A 14,339-nucleotide genomic window follows, 5' to 3' on the forward strand; every position below is an offset into this window, starting at 1 on the left:
TGTGGTTTTCAGGTAGTTCATATTGTTTCAGAACCAGATTTTCTGGACAATAATTGCAATGTGATTTTCTATATACACTGCGAACACAATATCCAGCTAAATATGTTACTACCATTTTCTATTTCTAAAGTCTAATTTTTTTAGATCGTTGTCAGAAATTGTTACTTTAAACAATTCATCAACTAAAGTTATGTATTCTACATTTTCTTCAAATTCATCATAATCTATGGGGCAGAACCCAAATTTTTTACTTGTGATCCCCATCCTCAACAATGATTCATTGCGCAATTTTTTTTCAATTTCAAAAACCCGTCTTACAGATATTAAGTACTGCGCCCCCCCCCCCCCAAACTGACGAAACTTGCTAAACCTTGCCTCTAAATTATCAGTCTGGAATTTCCCAGGAAAAATGTATGGCATGTTAAATTTATCTTTACAATAACGAGCAATTTCTATTAATCCATTCGTAGTTATTGTCAGTGCCGAATGGGTTTCCCTTGGTAAAGCACCTACATCACATTTCATTTCTTTCCATTCTTTTAACCACTCCAAAAATTTTGTTAAAAATATTAATTTCTTATCATTATCAGATGAAGTTAAAGGAGTTTTATATTCGTCATTCTTATGAAGGCCAACAACTGGAGTTTTTACATTGACAATGCTCCACCAACGAGTAATAATTTTAATAAAATTTGCTGTATTTTCCAGATGATCAATATTAAGATTATTAAAATTTAAAACACCATTAATTAAATTTTCATTAAATATTTTCAGAGCAAGTTTAACATTTTTGTTTTTCAATGCTAGAGGGATTTAAGGCTCGATATGACAAATTATAACTGAATTTAAGTAATTGTTTTGATTCTTGTTGGTGAATTTTTTCCAACACTTGCAAGGAAGCTGTATAAAAATTTGAATTTGAGGCATTTGTAATTCCATCAAAGTTTGGATAATACATTGCTCTTTCAGGAAATTTTTGATTAACCCAGTTATTTCTAATGCATTTCAAAAGATGAACAGCATCAAAGATTAAACAATGGCCTTTCTGGATCAACAGGGTGAGGATATACATACTTAAGTTCAGTTGGATCAGAAAACATAGAGACTGCTCATCTATGGATTGAATTTTTGTCAGAAGTTAAGCGCAATACATTAAAGCCAATTGCTTCGAGACCAATGATGATTTTTTTTTACAAATTCAAATAAAATGGGAGCATTAATAGATTTTACTGGCAAAATATGTACCACATCTTTGTATGGTGATAAAATACTGCTAATCATGAAAACATGAGCACTTGAAGCTGCAGCTATGCTATCAAAAGCTGTTCCTACTATAGTGCCACCTTTAAAGTCAAAGTTTGGTTTTAAATGAATTTCATCTATTTGTAAAATTAAAGTTTTATCTATATCTTTTAAAGCACTAAATTTATGTTTAATATAATTTAAAAATTGTCCCATTTGCTCTAGAGTAGGATCAGCTTCTGAACACAAAATTCTTTTTAAGGTAGTTGGATGGGGTAAAATAAAATGTTCACTCTCTCTAACAAAGTTATCTGCATGAGGGGCCATATGAGATAAAAGGGATGAAAACACCAAAGTATCAGTCGAATATCTAATCTGGTTTTTCTCTTTAAATACTAGATGTAACTGCTCTAAAAAGAATTGCACAAAATGTTTACCATGAGCACAAGCATCAAGAGTTAGCAAATCAGTGAGTAAATTATCAATCAACATCAAAACATCTGAAATACTTTCATCATTACTTTCCAATCTATTATACGATTCCATTTTTTCTAATACTGTAGATAATTCGTTTATGTTTTGAAGTTTAAAAGGAAATTTTAAGTTGCTCAATTTAGATACAGGACAAGACTCAATATTAACAGAAACTTGCATTTCATCAGAAATCACTACTGAATATTTAATTTTTGGAATAGGGTGATTAGAAATATTTAAAAACATGATACAGTTCTTTTTGTCAATGAAAGTTCAAAAGTCTTGTTTTAAATCAAGAAAGTTCAACTTAACTGTAATATGTTTCAAGGAATGGAGTTCGTGTTGAATTCTATAATTTTCTGCAGCTGCCAAGCTATCCTGTATGGCAGAATGGATTCTTGAGTCCTCTTTTTTTTTTTTTTTTTTTTTTGTCGCTTGACATCTGAGCTTTCCCGAAAACTGTCAGAACCTGACAAATATTGTGGACAGTTTGAGAGAAGAATGGGAACTGCTCCTGGTGGAAGACGTGGATATCGAAGAGGTGCAGTGATAAGAGGACCTGTTTTATCATCAAAGGCAGACGCATCTCTTATAATATCAGATGCTCTGAAATGATTTTCACAGACCTGAAAAAATAAAATAAAAGGCATGAAGGATGGAAAACTTATTACACATGTTTACTACTTTTCTATAATTTGCATACTATTCCTACCTAAAGTATGATAATATACCATCAATTAACTATTAGACAATCAATTATCACATATAGTTTTTATATGACAAGTAGAAGAAATTTTTTCTGTGTACAAAGCATTAGTTCTAGTGTGAATTAAGGTGTGAACAGAAATATAAACAATTCTCTGGTCTTGTGTAAACATTGTGAATTAAAGATAGGGCGTACAAAAGCTTCAAAGCTGCTGCATCAAGGGGTTTTTTTTTTTTTCAATTATAATATAATTGAAAAGCCTTGCCTAGCTTTAACTTTCAGGACAAGGGATTTTTTAAAATAATTTCTCTTAAATATTGATATTCACACAGAGTATAGTTCTAATTTTTAATATGGTATGTTTTAACCAAATATTAACAATAAAAATACACGATTCTGGTTAATATTGATAAATAAAACATATGAATGATTCCCAAACTCTTTTAATTATGTGTAAATGAAGCTTTAGTGCATGATATATAGATACATGTTGTGATTACAAACTATTTCATGACATAACTCAAACACATTTTATTTATTTACTATAATTATTTGCATTTATTTATAAAATTACAATCAATTGTTTCCATTCCTAGTCATTTCAAGTACTCTAATTGGACTAAGAAATCTTAAATATAAGCAATTTATGTTTATAATATACTGATTCTTTCTAACTAAACGTCAAAAGTTACGATACAATTCATCATTATAATATTAAAATGTATTTTCACATTATACATAAGTAGAACTTAAATTTAAGTATTCATGCATCACGCATATAAAAATTTTCGAAATCGATACATTAAATATGTCATTCATTAACTGATAATATTCATTTCCAGTGTTTCTGCATGAAAGCAAAACAATATGCATACGCATAAATGAGTCAATCTGTGTAAATAGTAATGTATCAGTTTGCTTCCTCTTAATATTACCAATAACAAGACTATAATCTATAAGAAGTTACAAAAACTCTTACCTTAGCATTTTTTGAAGGAGTGAAGTCTTTTCGCCGAATAGCATGCAGCCATTGCTTCTTCAGCTCCGCGTCAGAAGGGAAGCTAAAAATGGATACTTTTTCTTTGTTTTTATAATTCCCTGAACAACCAGGGACACTACATGTGAAAGGCATGACCTTCGTGTTCAATACACGACTAACAATAGTATCAATGAAAGATTTGAAGTACGAGTAAATAGAGCATTAGTACGGACAAACAAAACAACGCCATCATAGCTACACGCACAGATTCCACACTCCCCTCGGTGGAAAGTGGAGACTTGACCCTACTCCCGGTGACGTCACGAGTCGAAAATTTTCCTCTGCTCTGGCCCCTATTAGAGTTGGCCGTGCTTAGACCCATTCTGATGAATATTTTCGAAACTATTCCAGACGAGGATTTTAAAGAGCCGTCGACTCTTTTTGAAAACTGTTACCTTTATTATATCGGAGACACGTTTTTTTTTCGTTATAGGTACTTTACGGCACATTATTAATCTTGGTGATTGTTTTTGTTTAGCTTATTGTTAGCATGTTTGCTTATACCTATATGTAGAAACTATTTATTTGGCGAAACTATGCATTATTTTCTCACTGTGCTTTTTTTTTTTTTGAACAAAAAACAATGATTGAAACAAAACTAATAAAATAAAATGTAATTTTCTAAATAAGTAAACCAAGCCATTCAAAGTAAATAGTCCGCCAAATGAAAAATCCCAGTAATTCGGCAAATAGACTTTAAATGATCCATTAACATATAAAATTATTTGCTAAATGATTAAATCGCGTCATAAATAAAAGCGGACGTTCCATTAAAATAGAAATTAGAAAAGACGGCGCTGACATGACGACAATGTAAGCATATTTTTCAAATTTTCTTACATTTTACGGGGTACGGGATACAAGATTTAAATTTCATAGTAGATGTACTGTGTTTTTTAATTATGTTGTTTTTCTGCTGGGTAATTTTCGTTTAAACATTTTCGTTAAAAACATTGGATCACTAATCGGTCGAAGTTCACTACGCTCGCTAATTGGGTGGGTTACTGTAGCGCGGTCGGTTGGCGAGTTTGGCGATAAGCAATAGAATTGCGGGATTTTTTTACAATTTAAAAGCTACTGTTAATGTAATTTTGATACATATTTTGTTTCTATGGCGAGATATTAAAATTTCAAATAATTGTTTTCAGCTATTTAAAGGCTCTTTATGCATTTTAGTAAAATAAATTGATTATTTTACATCAGAGGGGCGAGGGGGATTCCTTTTAATCATGGAACATTTTTTCTTTGATCATGTTGCTAATCGATCGGAGTTTGCATCACTCGCTAATCGGTTGAGTTACGGCACCGGGGTCACTTGGCGAGTTTGGCGATAAACATAGATTTGCGGATTTTTTACTTTTGAAAGCTACTGTTAATATAACTTGACGCCTTTTTCGTTTATTTGGCGAAACTTTTTTAATTGAAAAAAAATATATATCCGCTTCACTCGCAAAAATGCTAGGTTCTGGTATCGCGGTCGTTTGGCGATAACAATAGTTGGAAAATTATTTTAAGTTTTAAAGCAACTGTAAATGTGATTCAATGTTTTGGCGAATTGTTTTGACTTCCAAAGAAACCTTTGTTTGTTTTTAACCGAATGAAATAGACTTTTTTTTTTCTGACGACGATTTTCGAATGTTCCACGGAATTTTTTTTTCTTTTTTCCTAAGACAGATGGGATAGCTAATTAATCGGAGTTTGCTTCACTCACTAAGAGCTGGGTTACAGTAGCGTGGTCGCTTGCCGAGTTTGGCAACAAACTGCCGAGTTGCGGACTTATTTTACATTTGAAAGATACTATTTGATGTCTTTTTTGGTTATTTGTTGAAACATTTCAAATTGCAGATAAAAAGTGCTTCATTCGCTAAAGAGCAGGGTTATGTTAGCGTGGAACCTTGGAGCGATAAGCGATGAACTATACAGTTGGACGATTATTTTCAGTTTTAAAGCTTCTGATTATCTTTTAAAATGTTTTGGCGAATTGTTTTAAATTCCAAAAAGACTTTAAAATGTTTTTTGAAAAACGATTATTTTACAAAGAGGGGGGGGGGGGGCTTGGATTTTTTTTACTCAACGGAATTCCTTTAAATTCTTAGCACGGGCATCGCCAGGTGGGTACTGCTATCTTAGATATTTTTATGAAAAATATTTTTTTGTTTTCTATTTTTTAGTTGCAGAAGTTAAAAATGTAATAAACCTTTTATTTTCCATCCCACACACTCAGATGGCTTGCCTTGCAGCAGAGAATCCACACTTCTCCTGTAATGTCATCTGAACAGAATTGGTCGTAAAATAAGCATTTTACATTGCCATCATTAGATTTATCAAAAACATGAAACACCAACTTGTCATACTTGTTGTTGCCATTGGTAGGAAGATCAGTGTGGTTTCCTTTTGAGTGCGATTTCTGTAGTTGAAATTTCCCTCTTCGACTTGTTCGCTTGGCTTGAAGATTTTACTATGTTTTCTCTTTTCACGGGCAACTGATTCCCCACTCACAATTTTCCAACTGTTGCTAAATGCACGCTCTCACTTTTTGCCAGTTTGTTTTTGTAAGGTGATCCAGTAATGATGCCCGTCTTGGCACTCTTGTGGCCATGATTGTTCCTTTTCTTTGCAGTAGTGGGGATAGGAGATATTTCATATGGACTAGTTCAAGTCATTATATAAAATCAAAACTTTCAAGTATCAAAAACAGCTAGTTTATAAATAATAGCCCAAAAAACAGGCTAGCCCGTTTTTGAAACACCTTCGGTACCCCTTTTAAGACCACTCAGTACTTTAAGTTTATGGTGCACTAAACCATTACTAAAGGAACAAATATTTCAAATTAAGTACACTGAAAGAAAGCTCATATAATCTACTTTGGTTTCAGATAAAAATCACTTCACTGCATAAATTAGAAAGACATAAATCAACTTGTACTAGCTTCAAAAAGTTTTGAGTTCTTCAAAAGCGAGTGTTTCTTATTAAAACATTTCTTGGCAAAGCACGTGCTTTAGGTATGAAGGTCATTTGCTCACTTCGCTTTTGCCTCTTCCTCTTGATTCATTCGGTACCACTTTTGCGACTGCGCACAACCCCCTTCCCTCATTTTCAGCAGGTGACCCGTATTTAGACCATGGCCCATATTTAAACCACTTCCTCTAAGCATTGTTTATGTAATAAATTTTTTTATTATTTAAAATTGAATCACTGTCTTTGGTAAATTCTAAATAAAATGTTGTGTTAACTTTAAATCAACACAATGTGAAAAGCAAAACATGACTATTTGTATTACAATATAGATAAAATGGAGGCTATACAATCAGCTAAAATGAAGTACAGTCTCAAATCTCGTTTATAGCGGTTAATTCGTTCCAGACTTGACCGCGATAACTGAATTTCCGCAAAGTTGGATTCTGTATATATTTTTCTAATTAGAGCGCATAAAACTTACAGCAATTTAAATAGGTTTTTATCATAGTTAGAGCCCCCTAGACATAAAACAGCACCCTTAGCCACCATTACATTTGTATTACTTAATATATTGCACAAAATATGAGAAAATTAGATAAGTTAGACGTAATAGATATCACATTGTTAATTGGTATCTATTAAATTATTAAAATTCTCTAATTAAATTATCTCTAAAATTATTGAGAAATAAACTACACACACACACACAGTTCTTACACACTACTGCTAGTCTATGAAAAAACCTCAACTCGTTCAATGATGAATCAATTGCCCGTTAGTGACCGTAGGAGCCCCCGTTCTTCCTCTACATTTATGTATACAACTTAAAAAGCTAGTACATTGTTGAACACCATTTACAGATGTATTTATCCCCTAGTAATAATACAGTGATTTATACTTTCCAGTTAGTGCTTAACAATTAAAATGAGATAGTGATTCCCTACACTTTCTTTGGCGATATTATGCCTCCACTCCCTCAACTAATACAACTAGCCCATCAGGCCTTACTTAAAAGACATATACTTTGTGATTCTTTTGTAGAAAAAAGTTTTCGCCAGTGCATAAAAAAGGCTAATTACTATACTTGAAAAAAAAAAAAAAAAAAAAAACCCTACAAAAACCGAGATGTATTAAAGCCGCGAAAGTCAAAGTGCGAAGCAGTGAGAGACGACTTTATACAACATTTAAAAAAAAAAAAAAAATCATTTTAAGACATATGTAAATTTTAATCAGTTCAAATAGTGTTCCTCATACAACATGCAACTTTTGCAAAACAAAAAGTTTTAAAATACCATTTAAAATATATATTTACCAACCTGTACCCTCTGTTTGGGTTCAAAATTTTTAACTACAAAAGAAAGTGACAAAATAATCAATAAAGAATAAGACTAACTATATGAGAGTATAAAGGTGCTTAAAAGGTACAATATAAATTAATTTAAAAGAAAGCTGAAGCTATATATATTTTTTTAATAAAATCCAACATCTAAAACCAAAGTTTTTTGTACCATGACCCTTAAGCCTACAAGCAAAATAACCCTGACGTTTTCAAAGAACAATTTTTTTGCATCTTGTACAAGAATCTAACTTCGTTGTTTCAATGATTTTTTAAGCTTCCTTTTGAAATTAACAAATTCAATTTGAAAGAATATAAAAATTCTTTCAAATTTAATTTTGAAAACATAGATGCACTATTTGTTTCATAAAAAGGTAGTAAATCATTTAAACGTTCAGTGATAAAAAATTAATTAAGAGGAAGCAGTTCTTAATAAGTACTTAGGTGATTTGAAAAAAAAATGATATTCTTTAAAAATTAACAATTTGAAACATTTTCTGATAGTTAACCAAATTCCACAGTTTCTAATATTCAGATTCATGGAATTCTGTAAAATAACTTGGCTTTCTTTTGTTGCCGAGCAATCACATGGATATATGTTAGATTTTTCTTTTGCAAAACTCTCTTCAGATCTTTCAGTTTGTTAGGTTGGCATTTTGTATTAAGGAAATTATTTTAGAGGCAATTTTTCAGCATTATCTTGATTTGATGAAAATATTTTTTTTTTTTTTTTGCACCCTAATGCCCAATGCTGTCACATTAGTGAAGATTTAGAATTGAAATGGACCTTAAATGAGATGCTCAAAGTAAACTAAAATTTCAAAGCATTAATTTATTTCTTCTCAAAAAACTTCTCTGCTCTTTCAATACAAGTACAGCCGAGAATATTGCAACATGTTTTATATAAATAACAAACACTTCTTACACAGTGCAAACATTTGTACATGAACCTATAATTTGTACATAAAGGCAAATCAAGTTTACTTTTTAAAAAAGGCTACTGAATAACAGCAAGTTTACTAATATCTTCTCAAAAATAGGAACTGTATATTCAGAAAAGCATACATATTATGATAAGTCATATGAGTATTTTTGTATTAATAATTTTTAAACAAAACTAACATATGAAGATTTCAACACCTAAGTGACTAGAAGTTTTGAGTTAATTTTCTTTATATAAATCAATAGAAAAAAAATCAGAATAAGGTATGTCATATGAATTCTAATGACACATGTGATAAAAAGAAAACTAAAGCAGATGCCATGTCACAAAGGTATGCAAGTCTTGTAAAACATTTGCAATAGTCAGAAAAACTATAAAATTAAGGGCAGCATTTTTGTAAACCAGAATTTGAGCTCAAGACAAAACAAAAGCCTGAAACATTTTCAGCCAAAAAATATTTTTAAACAATGAAAATGAATTGGTTGAGTAAAAATATCAATTAATTTTGTGAATTCTCCATAAGGTAACCAGTGTATGAAAAATTATCATATAAGCTTTGTGCTACAATATGATTAAAGTGAAAAACAACGTAAATCAAGCACAAATATTGGAGAAGATACAGCAATGCTCTTCTTCAATTGGCTGTATCTTCTCCAATATTTGTGCTTGATTTACGTTGTTTTTCACTTTAATCAAGGTAACTAGTGTATTAACACACTAGTTACCTTATGGAGAATTCACAAAATAATAATAATATCTTAGCCCTCTGACTGTCACCCATATTGTATCACAAATGTATTTTTTATGCACATTTAGAACATGCACTCAGTTTTTTAGAAACTTAGCTTTTATATATTAAAAAAATATTAATTTATATTTAATGCCTAATTTTTATAAACCATCAAATATCTACAATAGAACTTTTAGATGATGATCTCAAGTCATTCCCTAAAGTACTTAAGGATGGATTAGATGAAAAAACTGAAGGATATGCTGCATCAAAGGCACGCTTAGATTGCACAAGTGCTTCTTGTAAATTTCTTATAATTGAACTTTGCTGTTCCATCTATAGAAAAAAAGAGAAAAACATTTAACATATGCAAATGAAACATGCTTAACATGTAATGCTGTCAAAAATTTCATAGAAATAGGTTTACTTTCAAAGTATAGATAAAATGTTTTAAGTTTGCAAAGATATATATGATCACAAAATATTGTAACTTTAGCAGTGGCGTCACTACAGAGGAGCGGTCCGCCCCGGGTGTCACTCGTCTGGGGGGTGACACACAAAGTAAAATTGCAAGTTTTTAAAAAATATCAATATTTTAATTCAGAAAATTTCTCCCAATATTTTAAATTATTTTTACTGCATCAAATGCAGTTCCATCACCACGACAAACAACGATTTTTTTTGCAGTAGCAGTTGAACAATAAAAATTCATTGACTAGAGTGCACATAGATAGTACACTCAACACACATGAAGAGAGAGTAAAAATGCAACAAAGTAAACTATAAAAATGTAAATTGTAACAAGTAAAAAATGTATAGGTAGGATCTACAAATGTAAAATTTAGCAATGCGATTTTTCTCGTTTTTGCCGGAATTCCGTTTGTTTTCCATTGGTGTTTAAAACCTTTTCCCTTTGTTGCCTCTTTCAAGCCTCATAACGATCCTATTTTTCCAAAAAATCTGAAAAGATTCTGATTTTTCATAATTTTCTCTCCCTATTTTCTTCCCCCTGGAATCTTCATCTTCTTTGATATCTGCCAAAGACATATGTTCAGAAAACAAGCCAACGCTATCAAACATATGCTTTGCCGAAAATTGCGTTCCTTGTTTGAGATTTCAATCTTTTTGCATCCTGCCCATTTTTCAATCATTTTTAATGTGTGGAGGTTTTTTTTATCATATACTATCTTATATCTACGTATTTTATTCATTATTTCAATAATACTTTTATTTCTTAAATTTATTTCAGAAAAAATGCAAAATTCGATCAAAAACATGTGGTCTGACTCTCACGGTCTGATTTTAATGAAATTATTTTCTGTATTTAGGAAAGCGTGCGAAATATTTATGGTGAATCTCAAATGGTTTAGGCTCTACAAACTAAACTGTTAAAATTTTTGGAATTTCATGAGAAAGCTACAAGTTGTTTTTTTTTAATCCTAAAAAACCAATACAGTAGTCTCAAAAATCCGAGGTAATCGGGGCTCGCACCACCTTGGATTATCCAAAAAGTTCTTTGGACTAAATAAGAACGTGTGCCATTCACTTCCAAACGCTCCGAAAAGAAAATATTGTCTCCTTGAAAAATTCATCACTCAAATATCGACATAAATTTATGTTTTCATTAACCCTAAGCGAGTTTTGATTAGTTTTTTTTCTTGATGTGCAGATGTCTGCACGTTTGTGTGTAAACTTGTAGGCAATCAAAAAAATGCCCTTTGATTGTCCTCGAATAAGTTTTGATGAGTTTTGTCGTGACATTTGAGTCTATGTGTGAGCATACGTATTATGTACCTAACATAATACGAAAACGTTAGTGACAGAAGGATAAAATTTTGTGTATACCCTTCGTACAGCGTCAAGTTTTGCACTTACATTTATAATTGCAATTAGATATTCTGAATGAACTATTTGTTCATTCTTTGAGGCAAAACAATGTTTCAATTTCAAGCTATTTTTGTGTCTACCTACTTCCTACTTCCTCCAAGGCATCTCACAATCCATCTCTAACAGTCAATGAATATTTCATGACACTTGGCAAGTGTTATTGACAAACTTTTCAATATATTTTTATTACCTTATGGGTAAGGGAAGTTCTACATAGCAAAATATTTCAATTTTCAGATTAAACATTTTTTGTCTATAAAAAGTATACCTTAAAAAAACAACAAAACACCTCAAATTAAGCGGATCCGCACCTAGGACTTTTGAGACTCAGATTTTCGAGACTGTACTGTACTTTGCTTTTGAACAATATGTGCCATGTATTAATAAACACCCAATTATTTCAACCATAATTAATATAGAAAATATCTGTGTTGGCTTTGAAAGTTAAATTAGCCATTTTTTGTTGAATTTTTTAATATCATGGCTTCCAGGGGGTATTTTGGTGCAGTTTTGAACATCATCCCTTTTCCACATGATTTTTCAAATCTTTTTAGATTTCCTCCTTTTTGTCCTCTGACCACTCTCATCATTGAAAATTGAAAAATTGTAAAAATATAAAATGTAGCATCTAAAATTGTAAAAATATAAAAGCACAAAGAGATAAAATGTTCAAATATAAACTGTAACAGTCCAAAATGATAACATGTAATACACGCAAGAAGTTAATAGGGGCAATCAGTCTGCAAGTCCTGTAGTTTTTCTTTGTTACATCAAACATTATCATAGCTCATCTAAAATGCATTTTTAAGACTATAAATTTGAAAAATTTTTGGGGGAGAAACCCCTTCGAATCGCCCCCTATTATGACGTGATTATTAAACTCGGCACTAGAATCTTATTGTCCGTATTTAGGTATAGAGGTGACTTAATCTTAAACCAAAAAAAAAAAAACTAAAATCCATTATCTTTCCCACTGTTTAAAATAATCGAAGAGAAATTAATTTCATACACCACTTTACTTTTTTGATCTAATAACGGTCCTGCACATAGGCATCTAGGGCAAGTTATTTAAAAAGGTTCCACATTTTTTGCTTACTTTTTTTTTTTTCTTTTGTGCATTAGCTAACTTAAAATTTTGTTCTAAAAGCATGCAATCATTTCTGAACATTGTATGAATTTCATGTTTACATTGAACCTTAAAACTTTTTTTTTTAAATTTGAAGGGGGGGGGGACAACACGTGTGTCACCCATGTGAGGTACACTGGCTTTAGCTGTTATAGGTTAAGATTTCCTTCAAAAATTTTATCTTTCATTAACTTTGAAATCATGAAGCTAAAATATGTGAAAGGAGCCGGAAACCAGAGTAGTCAAAATATTGTAACAAATTTTGAAAATAGATATTTTTTTACGCACTTAATTTGTTGTAATCTTGCTAAATTTGGCATTTAGTCCAATAATTTTCGATCTAAATTACCTTACCTTTTGAAACGTTTCCTAAATGATAATTTTCCCTGCTTAGCACATTCTTTAACGTAGGAGTCAATGAGCTTAGTGATCTGGCTTCATTTTTGTGTACTATTTTTGATGCAAAATTTTAAGGGGAATCTTTATAAGTCTCTGAATTTGGCAACATTTTGAACCTAATAGATGATCCAAGAAATTACTGGAATAGTGTTGTACAGTCAACGCTCAATGTAATGACCGTTTCCACCCCATAGAAAAAGGTCTTAAAACGAGTGGTTGTTATAACAGGTAGTATTAAACAAATATACATACTTCATGCATGTTCCGTTACTCCAATAAAATTGGCACTTTTTCAAAGATTCCAGTTAAATCTCCAAATTATTTTTTATCCTCAGAATTAAAAAAAAAAATATGGATGCAAAAAAAGTATTAAAAAAAATATTAACAGATTTTAAAGTAGAATGTATACAAAAATATTTTTACATTCTAACAATCATTTATTTTTGAAGATAAAATCAGAAAAAGTTTTTTGCTCACATGATTTTTTCAAACCATAATTTTCTATTTTAGTTATAGATGATAAATAGTGTTTTTCTTGCCTTTCAAAGAAACATTTATAAGTCCCTTGAGCATTCGAAACATTTTTCTTTTTAGTAACTTCGGTCTCAATTTCTTTATCTGATCATGATACATCAATTTGTTTTTGTGCAAAATATCAAGAGATAGCTCATCTTCTGACAGATGTTCGAACCATTCTAAATCATAATCAATTTAGTATAGTCGTCAAATTTTAAAAGCTTTATCCAATTTCACATCTTATAAGGTTTTTACAGCATTTTATTTTCTTCATTAAAATTTTCATCTTGGATTGCCTGACCAATCCCTTCAGCAGTAGTTCCATTTCTTTTGGCTTTTTAAAATCAGCATGATGAAAACAATTCTTTCTTGAATTAGTCTTTTCTGAGACTTCATTCCATGCTACTTTAGAGAGATGCAAAGGCTATAAAGACATTCACTTTGTAATCTTCACCTTCGTCAAGTGCAGAAACAAACTCTTGAAAACCACGTGATTCAAACAACAACACTACCAATATATCTGTTAACCCCTTTTCATCAGGAATCTGGAAATTTCACTTTTTTCCTCCCATTATTTTTTCTGTGCTGTGGTGAGTGGTAATTCCCCAATCCCCCCCCCCTTCTCAAAGTTGGATTGAACACTGAACAGGGTTCATAATCATTTTTGAAAGTAAAAATTAAGGACTTTTTAAGGACTCTCAAAAAATTTTAAAGACTCATCGGAGAAATGATTAGATAACTTTAGGTATACCATTTAAGGGGTCACAGTACCCTTCAAGCAATTTTTTTTAATTTAAGTAAATTCTATTTTTTGTTGAAACCATAACATGCAGGAAAACATTTAGGAAAATTTCAATTTTTTAAAATCCCTAAGGCTTTTTTGTTTTAAAACTAATGTAAAAAAATCTTTTTGCTAAACGATCACAATCATCATCTCTAAAAATCTGTGCATTCATTTGCTTTTGTGTTTACTAGAAAATTTT

General features: G+C 31.1%; 1 protein-coding gene across 1 annotated transcript in view; it reads right to left on the minus strand.

Moving 5' to 3' along the window:
• Positions 1-8,587: 8,587 nt before the first annotated feature.
• Positions 8,588-14,339, minus strand: part of LOC129218733 (uncharacterized) — a 126,435-nt gene continuing 120,683 nt past the window's right edge. Inside the window, exon 16 of the mRNA XM_054853056.1 lies at positions 8,588-9,764. Within this exon, the coding sequence (XP_054709031.1) occupies positions 9,600-9,764 (165 nt within the window). The 3' untranslated portion in view covers positions 8,588-9,599. The remainder of the gene's footprint in view (positions 9,765-14,339) is intronic.

This window comes from Uloborus diversus, chromosome 3 (genome assembly GCF_026930045.1).
Source record: "Uloborus diversus isolate 005 chromosome 3, Udiv.v.3.1, whole genome shotgun sequence".
Lineage (NCBI taxonomy): Eukaryota > Metazoa > Arthropoda > Arachnida > Araneae > Uloboridae > Uloborus > Uloborus diversus.